The 22,330-nt window shown below is 38.7% G+C and overlaps 1 protein-coding gene across 2 annotated transcripts in view; it reads left to right on the top strand.

The window, feature by feature from the left end:
- The window catches only part of DTHD1 (death domain containing 1), a 67,509-nt gene that overhangs the window by 23,002 nt on the left and 22,177 nt on the right, over window positions 1-22,330 (top strand). For both annotated transcript variants that reach the window (XM_030800993.1, XM_012499657.2), the window contains 3 exons: window positions 2,474-2,638; window positions 4,491-4,780; window positions 12,843-13,087. In XM_030800993.1, coding sequence (XP_030656853.1) covers window positions 2,474-2,638; window positions 4,491-4,780; window positions 12,843-13,087 — 700 coding nt within the window. The remainder of the gene's footprint in view (window positions 1-2,473; window positions 2,639-4,490; window positions 4,781-12,842; window positions 13,088-22,330) is intronic.

Below are 22,330 nucleotides of genomic sequence, written 5' to 3'. Positions count from 1 at the left end.
CTGAATGGATCACTGGAACCAGAAGACAGATATAGCGCAGATTAGCCTGGGTTATGGCATGATAGCAAAACTCTCAAATCCCAAGGGCTTAAATGACAATCTTTGCATCTGTCATGGCCATCAAAGGTAGGCTGCTTCTTGGTCATCCTCATTCTAGATAGAACAGCCACTGTTCGGTTGCTATCAAAGTGGCAGAAGAAAGAACTTTGGATAGACCCATATTAGCAATTAAGTGCTTGGCCTCAAAGTGACACATATTTTTTTCATTTACATCATTTACTGGAACTAGTCACTTGGCCCCACTCAACCACAGAGGCCAGGAAGTGTTACCCTGTCATGTATTCAGATCAGGGTGAAATTGGATATTCTGGTGAGCAGCACTAATGAATGACCAATGCACTATTTGGTTTAGGTTATATACCCAGTGGTCTTGGGAGTAGGGACAGCCCCACTACCCTTGGGAGCCTGTCGGTCTTCACAGATAATTTAGGTTTTTGACAGAAAAAAAAGTGAATGAATGCTATCAGAAAAAAATTACATTGAAGTCAATTTCTAGTAAATGACCAATATTCTGGATTCAGTAAGAGTGTAACTTCTTGTGTGAATAAATTATTAACTTCCAAGGGTTACAGAATTTACCATATGTGTGGTTATAACCCAACAGCATAAAAGTAAATGCTATTTTCCCCCCAAGCTCCTAATTTTAATCTAGCTGATCCCGTGAAGTAACCAATACAGAGTAAGAAGTTTTCAGAGTAGACATTTTAAATCAAGTTCAGTTTCTAATCTGAATCTATGGGTCATAGGACAGGTCAACCTGTGAAAGTAAGTTGGTTTTTAAGCCTGTAACTCTAGTTCACTTCACAAATAAGATATGAAATTCACATTCTGGTCTCCATTCATATACCATGGCTCTGTTTCTTTGTGGAGTGTAGGTAGCATCATTAGACTAAATATTTTTCCCCAAAGATGTTTCAGTATTAGGGACTTTTCTTCCTTTAGTTGTAGGGAACAGATGTTCACCTAAACGAATTCAAGAAAAGAGTTTATTGTGAGGCTACAATAGTGAACCTCTGCATTCTCCATCTCTAGGACTATATGGATCCTCTTTTAATTTTTCTCCATTTCTCTCTTAGCATCTATTTTTCCTTTCTGAATAATCTTTCTGCTTATTAATTTTTATTGACCAAGGTACACAGAAACAGGACTGTGACAAGTTACAGTCCATGGGCCACTTAGTCAAATTCCAAAGAAAGAGAATCAAATTGGCTGGCTGTTGGAAATTGGTATACTGTTAGTCACATGAACTGTGGTTGGGGAAAAATATCACATGGTACATACAGCCAATTTCTTCAGGGCCTTTGGGTGGGGCAGGCTACACAAGAAGGAAAATTGTACAAGAAAGCAAATTAGCTGTGTCTACAGTAGAAAGTAGGGTTAGAATATTAATACTACTTATGCTCACTACAATTATAAGTGCTTTACAAATATTAATTCCTTTAATCCCATGATGTTGGTACTTGTATTAGTCCATTTTCATGCCACTGATAAAGACATACCCAAGACTGGATAATTTATAAAGAAAAAGAGGTTTAATGGACTCACGGTTCCATGTGGCTGGAGAAACCTCACAATCCTGGTGGAAGGTGAAAGGCATGTCTTACATGGCAGAAGGCAAGAGAGGATGAGAGCCAAGCGAAAGGAGAGACCCCTTATAAAACCATCATATCTCATGAGACTTATTCACTACCACGAGAAGAGTATGGGAGGAAACTGCCCCCATGATTCAATTATCTCCTACCAGGTCCCTCTCACAACACGTGGGAATTATGGAAGCTACAGTTCAAAATGAGATTTGGATGGGGGCACAGCCAAACCGTATCAGTACTATTATGATTATCATATGATAGGTAAGAAAACAGATTCAGAGAAATCAAATAATTTGCCCATGGTCATACAGTTCATAAGAGGCAGAGTCACCCAGGCTTTGAAACTGGGCAGTTTTGCTCTTGGGTTTGTGCTCTTCCCTTTTTTGCTATACAACCACTCTGCTATTCTAGAGCATCTGGGTTTACATCAGCAAGTTTATTAATGTTTTTGGGTACTCTCTTAAATCTGTTTTGCCAGTTGTAAAAAGCTTGTCATTCTCCAAAGCTCATCTCAAATATTAGCATTTTCACTTTGCAAGCTTCCCGAACCTCTTGCTTCTGCTCCTAAACCACCCTGTATGTTTCTTAATTATCACAAAAGTCACCTTGTGCTGTAATCAGATACTACTGTGTTACTACGTGCTTCTGTAGGACAAGGGTTACATAGTTTGATCTCTGTATTCCTGGTGCAAAGCATAATTCCTGGCACATAGTATGTACTTAATGAATTGTTATTAGATCATTCACAATGAAAGAATGAATGCATTAAATAAGATTTATACCACGTAAATTGTACCAATATCTCTTCTGTTACCATTATATAGGACAAAAAGTACCTCCGTAAGAAAACCTGGGAAAAATGCCAGTGAATGTTTGAAATTACTGGGATTCAGAAGCCAAGACAGTGGTTGGTGTGGGCTTGATGATGTTGTTGTGAAAACCATACAGAGCGGCTTGGTATCAGTTGAATTGTATGAACATTTGGAGAGGTAATACAATCAAAAACAATCAAAGTTGATGATACTCTTTCTGATGGTCATAATTGGTGTTTATAGAAATGGAATAGTAAGATTAAATTTTTATTCTTCAAATAGAAATATTAACCATTCTTTAAAGGATACTTAAAATGCAAGCCAGAATTGACATGGATATGCTATCTGTAATTTCATTTATGATAGTTAAACAAGTACTTTTGGAAAGCACTCATAACTACAGGTTTCTGCTAACTCCAAAATAGTTTTAAAATAGCACCTTCATTTCTGAAATACCATGGAGATAGTAATTAACTGTTCATATTATGCATATCTCATAACTATGTATAGACAAGCGGAATTTGTTACTTCAGTGCCCTCATTTTGCTTTCTCATTTCCATGTTTTCTAGACAGCCCATTATGAGAAGAATTTTAGACAGATTTAAGGTTCATTAAGAGTAGCCACTCATAGAGACAGGTGATCATATATCTAAAGATAGCTTTTATTTCATAATGGGAAGTTTTACATTTATGATTGTCTTGAATCCGGTTTCCTAGGAATAGAGTCTGAGATGAAAAGCAAGTGATTTATTGAAAGAGAGCTCTTGGGTGAATCCTGTAGGGCAAAGGAGGAAGATGGAAAACACGATGGTTTCAGATGAAGTATTTCTGTAGCCTGACACCCTCCGGGGAGCACTGCAGTGCGAGTACCAAGGCGGCTGGCCTTACATTCCTACATTGGTCAGTCCTTGTCTATGGATGTAGGGCTGCTCTGGGTGAGGGCCTTTTTTAGGCCAAATCACTGAAGAAGAATTTGAGAATGGGTAGCCCAGTCCAGGGAAAGAGGTCTGTATTAGTTTGTTAAGCATGCTCTAACAATGTATGACACACTGGTGGCTTAAACAACAGAAACTTATTGTTTCACAGTTCTGGAGTCCAGAAGTACAAAATCAAGGTGCTAGCACGGTTTGTTCCTTCCAAGGGCTGTGAGGGAAGCATCTGCCCAGGCCTCTCTTCTTGGCTTGTAGATGGCCATCTTCATGGTCTCAGGGTATTTTCTCTGTGTGCATCTCTATGTGTTGAAATTTCCCTCTTTTATGACATCAGTCATACTGGATTAGAGAAGACCCTAATGACCTCACCTTAACCTGATTACTTCTGTAAAGTCCCTATCTCCAAATAAGGTCCCATTCTGAGGTACTAGGGGATAGTACTTCAACATATGAATGTGTATGTGTGCGGGGAGGGTGAGACACAATGCAATTCCTACCAAGGTCCGTCCTAACAATCCTTCCCACCTACACAGAGATGCATATTTTAATCCCCATTTAATTATGGTATATATTCTGCATCCTATGGAAAGTCAATAAATTATTGTGCTCATCTTTCTCTTCTATATTTTAAATATGCTCTTTTGTAATTCTAATTAAAATATCACTTAAAATATGCTGCCATGTTTAGAGCTGAGCTGAGACTGTATGACTTCTTCGTTTAAGAACATGTTTTAGAATTTATTTTGATTTGAGCTGGTTTCTTTTTTATTTCTTTCTTTTTTTATAGAGATTGAGTTTTGCCATGTTGCCCAGGCTGGTGTTGAACTTCAGGGCTCAAGCGATCCACCCTCCACGGCCTCCCAAAGTGCTGGGACGCCTCCCAAGTGGCGTGAGCCACTGTGCCCAGCCTGAGCCGGTTTCTTGATGGCCAAGAGTTTCTTTACAATCATTAATGAATCTAACCTGTTGTCTTTGAGAATACTTGATTTTAAAAGACATGTGTTTGATATGGCTCTTTTCTTGGGTGTTACTAGATATCAGTGATGTTCTTGATGCTGCATTTTTCCCTCGGGTCTCACCTCTTTCTTCCATGCAGGTTTATTGTACTTCACCTCTCTTCCACCATGGACAATAGTCATTTGGTTACTTTTGTGAAATCTTTAGAGGAAGCCATGCTCAGCACCACTGCCTGCATAGTACTGTCTCACCAGAAGGACAATCCACATAGAATAGCTATTTTAGTGGTGCCTTCCAAAGATTTAAGCCAGGTGCTTAAGGACCTGCGCTTGGAAGGGTTTGGGGGACCTTCAGAGCCATCTCGTCATTTCCAAGTTCGAGAAGGAGAACAACTTCTTTTAAGGTTTACTGGAAACATATTTGCTTCAAGTAAGTATAAAGAAATATTTTTATACATTTTATGGGCTATAAGCCACAAGCTCTTCAGAAGAGTTTGCTAAACTTGTGTTACTAAGGAAACCTTCAGAGGATTGACGAGAGACTTTAGGAAGTAGGAAGAGAAAAAGACTTATTTATTATACTTTTTCCGTTCCCATTTCTTTATTCTCTACTTAGGGAATGCATGTTCCTTTATGGGAAGATTCTAAGTGACAGTTTTTAGAAATAGCCTTCTCCACAGTTACTGTCTGAGTCCAAGCTAGGATTATCTCTCTCCTACAGCAGTAAAGTTGCCTTCTAAGTGCTTCCATTATTGGCCATATGAAATCAATTACCATGTGGTAATAAGAGTGATCATTTAAAAACATAAATCATACTATATTATACCAGTGATTACAACCGGATTTTTACCTCCTATTCTATCTAAAATAATATCCAAACTCTTTAAGATGTTTTACAAAGAATCTAACCTGGGGGTCAGTGGACTCCCAAAAGATGTGTGAATAGATCTATATTTCAGTATAATTGCCATATTTTTAATTCCATGTATTTTATTTTATATTTTTCAAAGACTATTCTGAGAATCAATGGACAGTTTTCACCAAACTCTAAAGGAGTCTGTGGCAAAAAAGAAATTAAGAATAATTGATCTAGGCTGGGTGTGTGGCTCATGCCTGTAATCCCAGCACTTTGGGAGGCTGAGGCAGGCAAATCACTTGAGGTCAGGTGTTTGAGACCAGCCTGGCCAACATGGTGAAACCTCGTTTCTATTCAAAATACACACAACACACACACACAAAATATTAGTCAGGTGTGGTGGCGGGTACCTGTAATCCCAGCTACTGGGAGGCTGTGGCAGGAGAATCGCTTGAACCCGGGAGGCGGAGGTTGCAGGTTGCAGTGAGCCGAGATCGCCTAAATGACATACCTTGCTTACTTCTTTTCTCATATTTCTCTAGTGCTATTTTTGTTTTCACCCTAAATCTTACCACAATTTGAAATTATTTAATTAATTTATTTACTTTTTGTTCGTATAGTTATGCTATGTCCTTTACCCTTCACCGGAATGAAAACTTCATGAGGGCAATGACCATGTCTTCCTTATTAACACATCCTCCGAGCCTAACATAGGAACTGGTATATCCAAAGCTTTTTATTTCTTTACAAAATGCTTTATTTTTTATATCAACCCAACTAAACATTGATACCAGTAATGTATTACCAGTTATTGTACACTTTAATCAAATACACTGAAGAAATATCGTTGACTGATAAACTATAATCTTCATTTTTTCTGTACAATGTTTGATAGATTTATATCTACAGAATGATTTCAACAATGAGTTTTTCAGCCCTTGTAGTCTCCAGTTTCTATTGTTGCCATCTTCATGTCCATGTGCACCTAAGGTTTAGCTCCCACTTATAAGAACATGCAGTATTAGGTTTTCTGTTTCTGCATTAATTTGCTTAGGATAATGGCTTCTAGTTGCATCCATTTTGTTGCAAAGGACATGATTTTGTTCTTTTTTGTGGCTGCATGATATTCCATGGTGTATATGTACCACATTTTCTTTATCCAGTCCACCATTGATGGGCACCTAAGTTGATTCCATGACTTTGCTATTGTAAATAGTGCTGCAATGAATATGCAAGTGCTTTTGATAAGTGTGTAGTGAATGAATGATTACATGACAGTGATGAGGAAGGCAAGCAGGATGAATACGAAAGGTGGCAGGAGAGATTAGAGAAGTGAAAGAATAGTTGAGACCAAAGGGGTCAAAGGAAAGAGATGAAGAGAAAGAGAAAAGGAAGAAAAAGAACAAGAAGAGAAAACAGCTGTGTGGGAATAGAGAGCAAACGTCTTTGAAAGAGTTGCCATCACAACAATTTCTTTTTCATTAAGCCAACACCTTCCTCTTTCTAACTGCTTGCCCTGTGGTGGAATAGAATCTAACAGGTTTGTGTGTAAAAATGAGGTGAGAGGGAAAATTCAGGACAGGTTTTATGAAGATTTCTGTTCCAGGAGGCTTTCTACGTACTTTACTTGAAGGGATGTGCTCCGTTTATTTATAAATTAATATGGATCCCATTTAATTTTATTATGCCTATTTTCTCTCTGATTCAGGAAATAGCTCTAAGCTTCATTGGTTCTTTTTTGCTTCAAAAAAGGGACAAGGCTTGAAGCTGATGCTGCCCTCCCCGCTTTTTTGATATCTCAGGAATAAGTGAGACCTAAAGTGTCCCAATTTTAAGTGTCTATTCTACTCTCACATACAGGATCTCAGCATCTGAGCCAGCTGATGGGACTTAGTGAGCAAGTGACAAAGATGGCAGAGAAGGGGGCAGGGAAGAGAGAGGAGGGAGAGGAAGGAAGGGTGGAAGAGGCCCCTTCCTACTTGGCTTCCGGAGCAGAAACCACAGCATCCACCCTGGAGAAATCTCTCTAATGAGACATAGTACTAACCAGAAGGGTCCCACCCAAACGAATGATGCAAATGATTTTCTTGTAATACTGTGGACAGCAGCTGTGTTTACCAACTACCCTAAATAGGAGTGCATTACTGTTCTACTCACATGCAGTGGTACTGAATATTCCACTGCCTGTTGTGGAGACTGGGGAGCACGTGCTAAACCAAGAGCGTCCAAGGCAGCCGGCACCTGTGCAATTCCTCCCTATAAGGGATGGGGAGGAGTTCATCTTCATTCAAGGAAAATGAGCAGGCAGGATACCCAGATCCTGGGTTTGCTTTTCCTAGGGACACAGGCTCAGATCTGGAGCCTCACTGGGTTTTTCTATGCCTAAGAGGGACAAGATACTCAGTAAACAATTGGTACCTCATCCTGGTAAAAGCATTGATCCATCCTTTTATCAGGGCCTAAAGCAGTCTCTGTGAATCTCAAAGAGATAAAGCTAGAGATTCTCTGCATGGAGGGTTCTCCTCGCCCTCCCCACCCCCACCCTCACCCCCAGTTCTCTCCTGCTGTATCTTCAGATCTCACCTCAACGATCATGTTCTGAGAAGCTTTCTCTCTCCTTCCTGATTATGTCAGACCTTATTTTATTTTTTAATAGTTGTATTATACTCTTGCAGATCCTCCTTTTCTCTTTTGTGGCCTTTGTCACTTGCAATTTTCTATTTTTTTCATTTAATTGTTTGATCAATGCCAGTTTCTCCTACCACAGCCCCATCCATGGAGGCGCTGTCCTGTTGGTGGGCAGCATTCAGTCTCCGTCCTATTGGAGGGCAGCATTCAGTCCCCAGCACCTAGAGCAGAGCCTGACAGTTAGAATAAACTCAGTATTCGTTGAAAGAAATGAAGACTAAAGTTTAGAAAAAAAAAATTATGGTATTAAGTGCAATTAAAAGTATTTAAAACTTTAATTAATAAATTTAGATTACTGCCCTTTGAGAAATGCCAAAATCTCTCTATTCACTTATAGAGAATATGAATGATTTTTCAGTGAAGGTCATAGGACATGGACTATATTTCTATCTCTAATAGGAAGGAAGATGGATAGGTGCGTCTTTTGGTTTTTATGATGGTTTTTGGCATTCTTCTGGAAACAAGCTACAGCAAGCTTTCATTCGCTAGGTTAGAGTTGTAAGTCTAGCACTTGGATTATCGCATGATATCCAAGCCCCCACTGCACACAAAATCCAGAAAGTGCCAGAAAGTGTTTTAATATGATTTTATATAATGACACCATGGCATCATCCATAACATGTAGTAATGCCCTGTGAGGTCTATCTTTTAAAGTTGCCCTGAATGCCATTTGGCCCAGGGAAGGGATTTTTCTAGATATTCTATAGGATGTATCTCTACATGTATCTCTACACCTATATAATAACCATTCTTTAATTTGCTTAACAAAAGTTTGTTGACCTTATGTATATTAAAGTCTAATGAAGAAAGACAGAGAATAAGCAAATAAGTAAATAAAATGCATAGCTTAATTTGGACTGAAAACTGAATTATAGAAGAATAAAGCAGGGAAAGGATAGGGGGATCTTAAAGGGTGTAGCAGGCTCACAGTTTTATCTCAGGGAAGACCTTTCTGGAAAGGTGACATTAAAAAAAAAAAGTCTCTAAGAGGGTGAGGAAGCAAGCCATAATCCTATCTCAGGGGAGTTTATCCCAGGCAGAGGGATTGCCAGTGCCAGTGAACTAGGTGGAAACTAGCCTTGTGTGTATGTGAGGAACAGGGGGAGCCTGAGATGGCTGGATCAGAGGGAGTGAGCACAGGTTGTGGGAGATGAGGTGAGAACTGATCATGCCTTGTAGGCCATTGGAAAGACTACCTTTTCTGCTGAGTGATTTGGGGAAACATGAAGGGTTTTCAACAGAGAAGTGATCTGAGTTAGATCATAACTGTGTTGAGAATAGGCTTTAGAGCAAGAGGAGAAGCAGGGAGACCAGTTACTGTTTAATTGCTGTAAACCAGGCAAAAGATGGCATGGCTTAGAGGTAGAGCTGGTGGGGAATGGGTTAGAATATAGAAATACACTGAGCCATTGGTTCTCACAGGGTTTTTCTGGTTTCCCGGACTGCTAGCCCTTTCAATTTTTTCTTTATCTGACTTTTCTAAGCAAAAACATTTATTCTTACATTTGTATTTTCTATGTCGTCAATGAAAAATATTTAATGCCCATTATTGAGAAGAAAATATATTGCTATAAGGGACAGCAGGTAATCCACAAAATATAAGTAAATTCTGGAACTTTTTACATGACTAGTGTTTACTAAATAGCTACTATTTCAAGACACTTCTAGGAGACTATATACGTAAGATATTGAGAAGAAGAAAAAGATTCTCAAAAGGTAAACTAGTGGTTGATTTTACACTTTGGGCATGGAATGAATGAGTTTTTCTTTTATTTCTCCTTTAAATATGCCAGTGAGGGAGGAAAAAAAAAATCAGAGTAGTGCAGTTTCTTCATGCTGCTTCTCTCTCTTTTTTTTTTTTTTTTTTTTTTTTTTTTTGAGACAGAGTCTCGCTGCCGCCCATGCTGCTTCTCTTTTTTTGGATTTATTTTTTGTTCAGGGACCAGGAGTCTTTAAAATATATTATTATGCCTTAACAACAATGAAACTCCAACTTTAAACAATTACATAATGGTTTCTGTTTACAAAATGAAGATTATGCTATTTACTAATAGTAAATCTTCAATAATTTCATCCCTACTTCATATATAAATGTGATCTTTAGAGAGTTGCCCTAGAGATCTTTAGTTTTAAAAATTGGTATACATTTTAGGTCTCAATTGAACCAATGTGGCTATGCCTCACCCTCAACCCTTATATCTTCTGTATAAATCATTTCTTATGAATAATTGTGCCCCCGGCAGAGAGTTTAATGTCTTTCAAGGTATAGAAGGGGAAATTTACTAATGGGTATTCCACAGGGACCAAAGTAGTAAAATTTTTCTTGGTAGCACTCTAGTAGTATGGAAACAGAAGTTAGCCAGATGTTACTCCAGTGATCTGGAAACCCCAATTTACCTAATTTACTATTTAGATAACATTTAAATGACCCCAAATCTACTTTTTTTTTTTTAACCAAAGTGAGATACTCTTAAGAAGACAAACCCTTGGGAGGCTGAGGCGGGTGGATCATGAGGTCAGGAGAGCGAGACCATACTGGCTAACACGGTGAAACCCCATCTTTACTAAAAATACAAAAAATTAGCTGGGCGTGGTGGCTGGCGCCTGTAGTCCCAGCTACTCAGGATGCTGAGGCAGGAGAATGGTGTGAACCCGGGAGGTGGAGCTTGGAGTGAGCCGAGATTGCGCCACTACACTCCAGCCTGGGAGGCAGTGAGACTCCGTCTCAAAAAAAAAAAAAAAAAAAAAGAAGACAAACCCTGGCTAGTCATTCATCTCCTAGGAATCTGTTTTGTTTTTTTTTCCATGTAGCCAGGTTGCCTCTCAAACACAAACTTTTGCAAAGGGATCTACTCCTACACCATCTGTAATCTGAAGTTACTCTATTTCTAGATTTAACTGAGCTTTAGAAAAATCACCAAAATGACCTCAAGCAGTCAGGACCGGGAGAAGGGTCATGGTATCATCTAAATCTCTCACTGAAGTCTTTGTTCACTGGGCAAAATGGAAAGTTTTCCATGAGGGAGAACTCTGGGCAGTCAACTCTATACTGGCTTACAGTAGCCGAAGGAAGTTTCCATGTAGACATGAAAGCTAAATCTTGGCCAGGTGCGGTGGCTCATGCCTGTAATCCCAGCACTTTGGGAGGCCGAGGAGGGTGGATTGCTTGCCTTCAGGAGAGTTCAAGACCAGCCTGGGCAACATGGTGAAACCACGTCTCTACAAAAAAAAAAAAAAAAAAGAAAAAAAAAAGAAATTAGCCTGGCGCAGTGGCCCACATCTATAGTCCCAGCTGCTTGGGAGGCTAAGGTGGGAGGATAGCTTGAGCTTGAGAGGTGGAGGTTTTAGTGAGCTGGGATTGTGCCACTGTGGAGCTGTGTCATTCCAGCCCAGGTGACAGAGTGAGGCTCAGTCTCAAAAAAAAAAGGAAAAAAAAAAAGCTTCATCTTGACATTTCTTTAAACAATCTGAGTTTTTTGGTTTTTTGCTTGCAAATTCCAAATAGTGGAAGAATCCTGCCTCTTATCAGTTGCTATCATTGCTGTGATTTATTGAGCACCTACTGTGTGCCAGGTCCTATGACAATTATTTTATCCATATTTTCTCATTTCATTTCCTAAACAATCCTAGGAGTTAAGCTTTATTTCTCCTGTTTTAAGGGTAAGGAAGCTGAGGGAAGCTCAGGCTCTAAGCTCAGAGATATGAAAAGCAATGGAAAAACATTAACAGATAAATATTACAGAATACACAAATTATAGAGGCTGCACTTGAACCTAGATCTATACATTCAAGACATATTATCTTAAGTGCTACATTATAGCTTCCTACAAATTTTACAAATTTTGATGTAGACATATATTGCCTTAGGAAACATGGTAGTGTTTATTCTACTGTTGAAATAACAAGGTGAAATATCCTGATTGTCATGATAAAACCCCAATAAGTGAAAGGTTATGTTCACAAAAGCTCTAGAATTTTCAGTAAGGAGTTGTTAAAACATTTATGTATTATGATTTTAGGAGAATCTGTCAGGTTTTCATAGAAATTTCAGTAACACAAATTCAATAACTATTACACCTGAAAGTTCTAGATCAACACTTCCCAATTCCACACTTGTGGAAATGTTTTATATCTGTGCTGTTCATTACGGCAGCCATTATGCCTATGCTGTCATTGAGACTTTTAAATGTGGGTAGACTGACTGAGGAGTTAAATTTAGTTTTATTTACTGTTCATTAATTTTCATTTAAACTTAAATTGCCACATGTTATAGGAGAGTGCAGTTCTGGAATGTCTATTGTGAGGTCACTGTATGAATAGTTAGGCGAAAGGAAAAAGATAATTCTCAACAGGTGAAAATAATTTTCTAAATGCTGCAAAAGCTGAATATTTCAAGTAGTTTCTGGTTATATCAAAATGGAATAGAGAAAGAAAAGCTAAAGATTATTTGATTTAGAAGCAGCCAGAGAGCACCTGGCCCAACAACCGATGAGAAATCTTTTGAGTAATCTACATGGTCTCTGCCTATTGCTCCTTTGTCAGGTTATGTTTTGACAAAAGATAATGATACACAAAAGTTTTAATCGTATTTTTAAAATAAAATAATTATTTGGATTTTTTAAAATTAAGTAACACAAAGTGACACTTTGTTTGTTTGTTTGAGACGGAGTCTCCTTCTAGCGCCCAGGCTGGAGTGCAGTGGCGCAATCTCCGCTCACTGTAAGCACCACCTCCCAGGTTCACGCCATTCTCCTGTCTCAGCCTCCCGAGTAGCTGGGACTACAGGCTCCTGCCACCACGCCTGGCTAATTTTTTGTATTTTTAGTAGAGACAGAGTTTCACCGTGTTAGCCAGGATGGTCTCGATCTCCTGACCTCGTGATCCGCCCGCCTTGGCCTCCCAAAGTGAGATAACTTAATGGTAATAAATACATTTTACTTCTATTTAGGCAACGGGAAGGATTATGGAAAAGACTACACACTTATTTTTCACTTGCAAAGAAAACCTAGGCTGGAACTCCAAATCAAAGAAGTGGACGAATTTGGAAACTATAGCTGCCCTCATTACAAAGGCACCATTGTCGTTTATAAAGTACCTAAAGGAAAGATAGTCCCCAACTTGAATCAATCTCTTGTCATTAATGAAACCCATTCTCAGTTGCCAATTTTCAAATTACCATTGAAATTGCCAAAGGTGAGTTCTTTTACTTTTCTAATTACTACATTTTGTTAATTATTTATAATTCTGTAACACAATCAGTTTTGCAGTCATAGAGACACATACAGTTAAAAGAAAAGGTAAGAATAGAGGTAATAAAGAAGGAGTAGGTAGGTCCAATTTTAGAGTATTAGAAAACATGTTAGGATTTCTCCTTTTGTTCATATCAGCCTTTCTAACAAGAATGCTTCAGATTGGTCTGGTCCCCACAGCACGTTGTTGCTAACTATGAAAATAATGTCATTCATTTTCTGTAACTGCCTCTGAGTCACTGGAAAATCATTTATGAAAAAATACATTTCAGAGCACATCATTTTAAGGAAAAGTCATGGTGAAGAGAAAAATGACCTCAAAATATTTACACTGAAACTTACCAGATTCTGCATGTTTGTTTCATGAGTTATGTTTGCCTAAAATTCTTACTCATGTCAGAAAGTAGGATTAAATTATTTCTTTGAACATGTCAAACACACAAATAAATACATTTTATTGCTGTATATTACAGTTTCTTTCAGTGAAACAGGACTTGGTGAATCTAAACTACCTTTTTAATAAGAAATATAACCGAAAAATTTACTTCATTAATCTTGAGGTAAAAACAAACTTCTTATTCTTTAAAGAAAGCTAAAATCATTTTCCCAGGTTTATATTTTTTGTCTATGACTAGCAGAAATGTGTTTTCCATGCGGTTAGATTTTGTACTGATTTAAAATAAATCATTAAAGTAATTTAGCAAATATTAATGTTGAACTTCTGAAATAGGGGATGTGCTGTGCTAGGCTTTGTGATAAATACGGAGCCGTAAAGGATAATACATGCCCTAAAGCTGTGCTGTTCTGAATGGTCACTACTGCCCATATGTGGCTATGGAACACTTGAAATATGGCTAGTCTAAACTGTGATGGGCAGTACGTTTAAGATACACACTGCATTTCAAAGACTCAGTACAAATAATACATAAACTATCTCACTAATAATTTGTTTATATAGACTACATGGTAAATTAATATTTTAGTTATATTAGGTTATGTAAAATATATAAAAATTAACTTCCTCTTTTATTTTTTTAACATTTTATATAGTTACTATTAATAGAATATTTTAAATTACATATGTATCTCAAATTATATGTCTATGGAATAGTGCTTCTTTAAATGAATTTATAATCCAGTGAATAAGTACACAAAACAATACACAAAATTACACTGTAAGATAGTAAGTGATTGAAGTTATATTTAGGTGATATAAACAGTGGTACTAATAGTTGGTACTAGATGGTACTAATAGTTGTTCAGAGAAGGGAAATGGCTTTTCTACAATCTGTGACTAGTAGAAGTTTTGTGGTGTTTGTGGCATTTTATCTGAGCTTTGTAAGTTGGTGGAAATTCAGCCAGTGGAAATGAAGAAAAAAGGCAAGTTAGGGGGAGAAAATATAATGCATTTGACTGGGGTGGTAAGCATAGCTTAGCAGGAATTCACAAGTTGTGTAATAACCATTGTAATAATGTCTAATATGCCAAAGGCCTTTCAAATACTTTGCATGCATTGTATCACTAAACTCTCACAAAAATCCTATGATACATAATTGTTCTTATTTTATGGGAGACTGAGGCACAGAAATTTTAGGCAACTTGCCCAGGTTCTCATGGCTAAGTAAATGGCGGAGCTAAAATTCAGACCCAAGAAATCTGCTTCCTGTGTGTTGAATGGCTATTATGCTGTCACTTTGTTAGCACATAAAGCTAGGATTATTAGTCAAAGATACAAGATGGATTTTAGGGCATCCAGGTTCACCTTTGACGTTGTATGATGTCTGTGCTATGCTTTAGTATAGAGATAATATTAGAAATATTTAACAAATGATATGACCTAGACACCAACCAGTGAACTTGAAAGCAGACCTCAGTAGAGAGGAATAGGCTCCTGGCGACATTAACTTTACTTGCTGTTTTTGGGGAGATCCCGGGGTCCCTGGGAAGCATGCATAAGTAGAGGAATTCATTAAGCCATTGATACTGAAAATGATACTTTGATGACAGTATAGCTAATCTGGTGTACATCGACTATCAGTTTTGCTTCTGTGCATTTTCTTCTTCTTCTTTTTTTTTTTTTTTTTTTTTGAGATGGAGTCTTGCTCTGTTGCCCAGGCTGGAGTGCAGTGGCGTGATCTTGGCTCACTGCAAGCTACGCCTCCTGGGTTCACGCCGTTCTCCTGCCTCAGCCTCCCGAGTAGCTGGGACTACAGGTGTCCACCCCCACGCCTGGCTAATTTTTTGTATTTTTAGTAGAGACAGGGTTTCACCACCTTAGCCAGGATGGTCTCGATCTCCTGACCTCGTGATCCGCCTGCCTCGGCCTCCCAAAGTGGCGGGATTACAGGCGTGAGCCACTACGCCCGGCCTCTTCTGTGCATTTTCATTTCCACCATAAGACTTTGCACCATACGGCCGTTACCTATGCATGTGGTACTTTTCCGAGATAGTCCCATAGCTGCTTCTTTATCATTCAGGGCTCAGCTCAGATGTCACTTGTTATTCTTATTCCCATATCTCCTAATCTGAAGTCACTTTTTAAACTTGTTACCCTTTCTCGATTTACTTCCTAAGATTCATCATTGATATTTTTAGATTTATTTGTTCATATATTTTCTATTTTCCTTTGCTTCTTTAAAAAGCAAACTCCATGAATGAAGGATCGTGTCTATTCTGTCCAGGTTCCTTCTGTGATTAGAACAGTGCCTGGGACATAGTAGGCACCCTAAATATCTATGACTTAGTGAATAAGGGGACGTCTATGGCTTTCTCCAGACTCTAAAAGTTTAAGAACTATTGACTTGAAGGAATACTCAAATTCTCTCTGTTCCGTAGTTTAGAGCCTGATTCTACAAACTCTTAACTGGCAGGCTAAGGCATCGATGTGGATCAACATGAAGATCGGGAGTGGAGAGAGGTACATAAGGGCTGCTCTCCAGGCAGATCAGCTGGCACATTACTTCCAGAGAGCCCCATGCTGCTCTGCTGCCGTGAGAGGATGAAAGGGAGACAAGCCAGGGCTGGTTGGAATTATCTGGCAAGAGGTGGTAAGGGCCTTACGGAGATGACGGCAGAACCATGGAAAGAAAGGCCCTTATGTCAGAGAGGACAGACATGAAGTCCAAAAATGTGATAGGAATTCAGCTTTCACTTATTAGTGTTTTCTCTCTTGCCTGACTTTATAAAAGTAGGCAAATTAGTCAAGCCGAATTAGCCAACATGGATAATTCAGGGGTTTGTATAGATTTTCCTCAGTAAAATTCTGTGTTTACGATTGTGCAGTACTTTTGCATCAGCTTCTTCTCTGTTTTGCTTCTAACACACCATTGCTTACCTATGTGCCTGAGTAATTCTTTTTTTTTTTTTTTTTTTTTTTTGAGACGGAGTCTCGCTCTGTTGTCCAGGCTGGAGTGCCGTGGCGCGATCTCGGCTCACTGCAAGCTCCGCCTCCCGTGTTCACGCCATTCTCCTGCCTCAGCCTCTCCGAGTAGCTGGGACTACAGGCGCCCGCCACCACGCCCGGCTAATTTTTTTGTATTTTTAGTAGAGACGGGGTTTCACCGTGTTAGCCAGGATGGTCTCGATCTCCTGACCTCGTGATCCGCCTGCCTCGGCCTCCCAAAGTGCTGGGATTACAAGCGTGAGCCACCGCGCCATGCCTGAGTAATTCTTACTGAACCTCTTTCACATCGGTGCTTAAGTGCAACCTCTCCAAGGAAGCCTTCCCTCACTCCTCCTTTGTACCAGGTTAAGTGTTCCTGGTATATGGAGCTACAGCATTTTGTACTTTCCTTATCACTGTAGTTACCATATTTCATGACAACCACTTGCTTGTTTCCTTCCGTTATTGCTGTAATGGCTTTTCAGGGAGTCTTTTTTCTGAAATATTTTTTTTTCTAATCACCCCTCCTCGTGAAGTTTTATGACCACAGATATACTGTGTGTCTGTTTATGTACTATATATTTATCTGTGTTTTATACATCTAAAAGAGTAAGCCTTTTTGTGTCTCACCCAAGGACGAATTTTCTCTCCCCAAGGGTGACATTATCAAAATTGAGAATGCATGCAACAAACCGCGCAGGCGCAGACACTGTCCAGCTCAACTCTCTGTTGCTAGTGCGGACAGATAGTACATACTTGATAAATATTTGTGACTAACTAGATGAACAAGATAATTTCTGCAAACCTTACAGTTACTCAACCTTGAAATTGATAATCCTGAAACTATATTGGCATGTTTAAAAATAGTACATTTAAACGTCTGCTGTCTTTCATAGATGAATCTACTGCCAATAGACCATCTGTGCTTTCTTTTTATCCCAGATGGGTTCGTATAGGGCTTTCCAGATTCACTCTCTGAGCCCTTTCTTGTGCCCAAAGTCTTCAGAAATAAGTTTGTCAGGTTGAAAAAGAATCTGTGGCTGTGGAAACTTTTTTCTTTTCAAACTAGTATAACTAAATGGGAATTGAAACTATGACGTTTATTTTTGAAGATGAGACTTATTTCATCAGAATTTAAAAAATTCACCTCAACTAAGCAGTATTAGAATGTGCTATTTTTCAGGAAATGGAAGTAGCCTAATATAGCAGTAGCTTGGCATTAATGAACATGACACTATGTGGATATTTATACATGTAGCATAAAATAGGTGAAGGTATTTGTCAAAATTAAAAGTGCTTCGCAGAGAACAAGCAGTAAATATTTTCATATATGTATATAGGCATAGAACCACACACATAATTATAAAGTGTGATGTTAATATACTGTGTCCGATTCATAAAGATGAGAAGACATATCACTTTTTACTTCATACTTGTGAGGATCTCTGTGTCTCTTATTCTTGAGCCTCTGCAGTTCATTCATTCATAATTAATTAATTCAACAAACAGTGTATCCCAAAGGCTCAACGTATAGTGGTGTCCTGGTATGTAGGGTCTTATTCTTCCCTTTCTTCTTTATAGCATGTTTTCAACTGAGAGGCAGAGTTATCCCTTAAAGCGGGGGTCCCCAATCCCCCGGCCATGAAATGGTAGCAGTTCGTGGCCTGCTACCATTAGGAACAAGGAGGTGAACGTTGGGCAAGTGAGCAATGCTTCATCTGTATTTACAGCCACTCTGCATTGCTTGCATTACTGCCTGAGCTCTGCTTCCTATCAGATCAGTGGTGGCATTTGATCCTTGTAGGAGTGCAAACCCTATTGTGAAATGCACCTGCCAGGGATCTAGGTTGTGTGCTTCTTACAAGAATCTAATGCCTGATGATCTGTTACTGTCTCCCATCACCCCCAGATGGGACCTTCTAGTTGCAGGAAAACAAGCTCAAGGCTCCCACTGATTCTACATTATGGTATATAATTATTTGATTATATATTACAATATAATAATAATAGAAATAAAGAGCACAATAAATGTAACTTGCCTGAATCATCCCAAAACCATCCTTCCAACATGGAAAAATGGTCTTCTAGGAAACTGGTTCCTGGTGGCAAAATAGTTGGGAACTACTGCCTTCAAGCACCAGTCAAATCATCTCATGCCTCTGCTCCAAACCCTTCAGTGGCTCCCACCTTCCATCAGAATAAAGGCTCTGTGTGAACTTGGCCCTCACTGACTCCAAGGCGTTCTCTGTTCTACTCTCCTCCTCACTTATTCAATCACAGTGACCCTCTTGAGTTTTTGGAATATGCCACACCTGCTTCTGCTTTAGGTCTTTGTGTTAGTGATACCCCTTGCTGGAATGTTCTTCCATCAGATACATGCATGTCTGTTACCCTTACCTCCTTCACTTCTTTGCTGAAACTTCACCTTGTCTCTGTGGTTTACCCTGACTCTAACGTTGCAATCTACTCTTACCCCTACAACCTGACATTCCTAATCCTGTTTAATCTGCCCTATTTTTTTTCCTCTAAATCATTTCTCCCTTTTTACATGTATTTCTTCATTTGTACATTTCTTGTAGAAAAACCCTCTCTTCCATAACTAGAAGGTAAGCTCTGTGAAGATGGGGAACATTTTTTGTTCACTGCCAAATCACAAGTACCTAGAATGGTGTCAGGCATAAGTTAGATGCTCAACAAACATGAGTGAATGCGTATATATAAATAGAACTTGCATTTTATGGACCAAAAATGTGAGGAGGAAAGTGAGAAGTGCCAAGGAAGAAAATAAATTAGCATTAGAAGATGGACAGAATTGGTGGTGTGAGTTGGTAGGTGGGATAGCTAGGGAAGACCTCACTGTGGAGGGGACTACTGGGCTGAGGAGCAACCAGAGGCCAGAACCTTCCTGTATGGCCAGGAGAGCATCCAAGTGGGAGACACAGCAAGTTCCAAGACTCCGAGATGGGCACGCATTTCAAGTCAAGGACTTGAAGGAAGGCTGCGATGGTCAGAGCGCATGTGAGGGCACAGAAAGATGATGAGGTTTGTAAGATAGGAAGGGTCCTGGAGATACTTCTTATTCCATATAATCTTTTGAAAATGATCTGAAAATGAACACTATATTTGAAAATGTGTGGCTGAAAAGAATAATGATTCACCATTAAATCTCTTTTAAGTTGTGCCTCAGCCTTTCTCCTTTCACAAAATATTCAAGTAAATTCAGTTCACGCTGTACATAATTGTACTTTGGCAGAAACAAGACAAGTTTCAAAAAAACTCTCAAAGGTTTTTTAGGTGGAAGGGAGTGGAGAGAATATTTTTTGCATGTGTGCGTGCATCTGAAGTCACACCAGATTTTGCTTATTGATGCTAGCTTGGGTTGTGACTGCTTTTGACTCCTTCCTCCTACTTGGAGGTTTTGCTTTGAAGGAAAGAAGGGCTCCAGATCTGATTGCTGTCACCTATTCGAGGCTGGAGTTTCCCAGTAAAACCTAACCCACACATTTACGTAAGCCATCTGTTGACCCGAGTTTTGCTTAGCCTGAACTTCCTGGATTATTATTTTTTTAAACTGAACTCGTGACATGTGATTTCTAGTAAATAATGATACTTCTTCAACACTTTCTTTCTCACCACATTAAATAACTTGCTGTGTCAAAGGGAAGAAGCAGGCAGATGGCAGTGCAGGAATCAGTTCGTCAGAATCGCCACTTTCACCACTTTGGATTTCATTACCATCTCACTGCTCTGCTAGGGATAATGTTGTTCCTATATTATTTTTTCCAACAATATGAAATACCAAAGCAATTTTGACTAGATAAATGAGATGATTCTGAACCATTAAAAATATTTACATACACAAGCATTTTCATTCTACTCAGACTTCTCAGTTGCAGCAATTTTACAAAATTATATTAGGGTTCAAGGATAAAATGGAACTTACTATGTTATTGCTAGATATTTTAAAAAGCAGATTGAAAAAGCACATTAGAAGAAAGTCCTATAAGAAACATCAGGATTTTGTTTTGTTTTGTTTTGTTCTTGCTGTGGTTTTTGAGGGAATAGTGGCTATATTCTGATTGTTAAGTTTTCCATAACTTAGTGTCACGCTTTCTATACTAGAGTTAATTCCAGTAACATGTTTGGTGCATCATGTCTCTTCCCCTATCAATTATAGAAGAAAGCCACTAGGCTCTTGGTAAGTAGAAATATTATGTTAATTTTTAACCTCTAAATGTTTCCAAAATCTTCTCACTCTTTCCAGTGAGAAGGATGGATGGAGAAGGGAGAACTCTGGCACTCCATGTGTCTCCCTTACATGTTCTCCTCATGTCTGCAGTTCCACTTTCCCAAAGGCAACCAGAATGACCTTCAAAGCCACAATTTTGACCATGTCACTAAGAGGAACATGAGGGGAAAATGAACAAAGCTGGTTTAGTCAGAAACAGGATCCTGTGTTCTTTTTTGGAAAGTACTTTGACCACCAGTTTAATGAGATTATTTCCCTTCTCCTCCCCCCATTCCTTTCTCTTGTTCCCTTTCCCTTTTCTTTTTCCTTTCCCCTCCAGTCCCCTCCCTTTATCTCTTCCTCTGCACCTTCTTTTTTCCCTCCCTTCTCCCCTTTCTCCTTCTCTGGCCCCTCTCAACCCCTCCCTCCTTCTTCCTCCTTCAACCCTTGGCTTTAAAAGATAAGGTTTTCTCTGCTTAGAGGGCAGTATAACTAAACAGGAATTGGGCACTATATTGTCATAGGGCTTTTGATATTTCCTTTACAAAGAAAGCACAGATATTCCTGCCTATCTAAATAAATTTGATAATTAAAAAGTCATTGATGTGTTTGCATTTATTCTCAAAATTATAACATTTAATAAGTAAAAAGTTATGCTCATTATGTCAAACAGATTTTAGTTTATGAACTTCAACTGTTTTTGTTTTTATTTTTTCTTCTGTAGATGTATTATATCAGTCAACATGTTAATTAGCAACAACAAAATGGCTAATATATACAAGATATTCTGTAAGGCCTAAAAATAATAATAATAATAATAATAATAATAATAATAGAAGCCAAAATTCTAGCTTTCAAGGAGATTACAATCCAGTTTAGGAAATAAAGTATAAATACTTTAAAAGTTATAAAACAAAGCAAGAGATAAATAATAATTGAATACAACAATACAGCAGTAGCAAAAGACAGCAACTGATTGTTAATTGCAAATGAATAGTAAGATGTTAAATGCTAGGGCATTTCAGAGAAGGAGGTGATCCCTGTGGACTGAGGTGACTTGCCGGTGCTTCAGGGAGCAAAATGATTGCAGAGAATATTTATGGTCTGGAGAGGAAGAGAGAAAGGGGCAATGAGTTTCACACAAGAGAGATGGCATGAGTAGAAACTTTGAAGTGGTCAAGCACAAGATGTGTTCCAAGAAAGGATGATGAATGCACCTGTGTTTCTTCAGGGGAAGATTTGGAAACGTTGTGTTGGAAATAAGTTGGGGAAAGATTATGGAGGGCCTTTAATTCCTTACTTAGTTTAACTAAATGACTCTGTAGTTGTGGTAAGCAAGCTTTCTGTCAAAATTCACCAAAAAACTGATTGATTTCATGACATAGAGAACACATGCAAACCAGAGACCCTTAGTTTTTGAGTAAACAACAAAATCTCTCATCTACTGGTACTCTTGAAACTGGTATGGCCATAATTGAGGATGGAGAAATAGGTATCTGGTTTGTTTATAATTAAGTTGATCTTTTATCTTTTGAGTAACGGCTCAAGCCATTGGAAAGCCATTGGAAAATTCTAAC

This window comes from Nomascus leucogenys, chromosome 20 (assembly GCF_006542625.1).
Source record: "Nomascus leucogenys isolate Asia chromosome 20, Asia_NLE_v1, whole genome shotgun sequence".
NCBI classification, from domain to species: domain Eukaryota; kingdom Metazoa; phylum Chordata; class Mammalia; order Primates; family Hylobatidae; genus Nomascus; species Nomascus leucogenys.
Note: the sequence above shows the minus strand (reverse complement) of the source record. Positions and strands in the feature narration are given on the sequence as shown.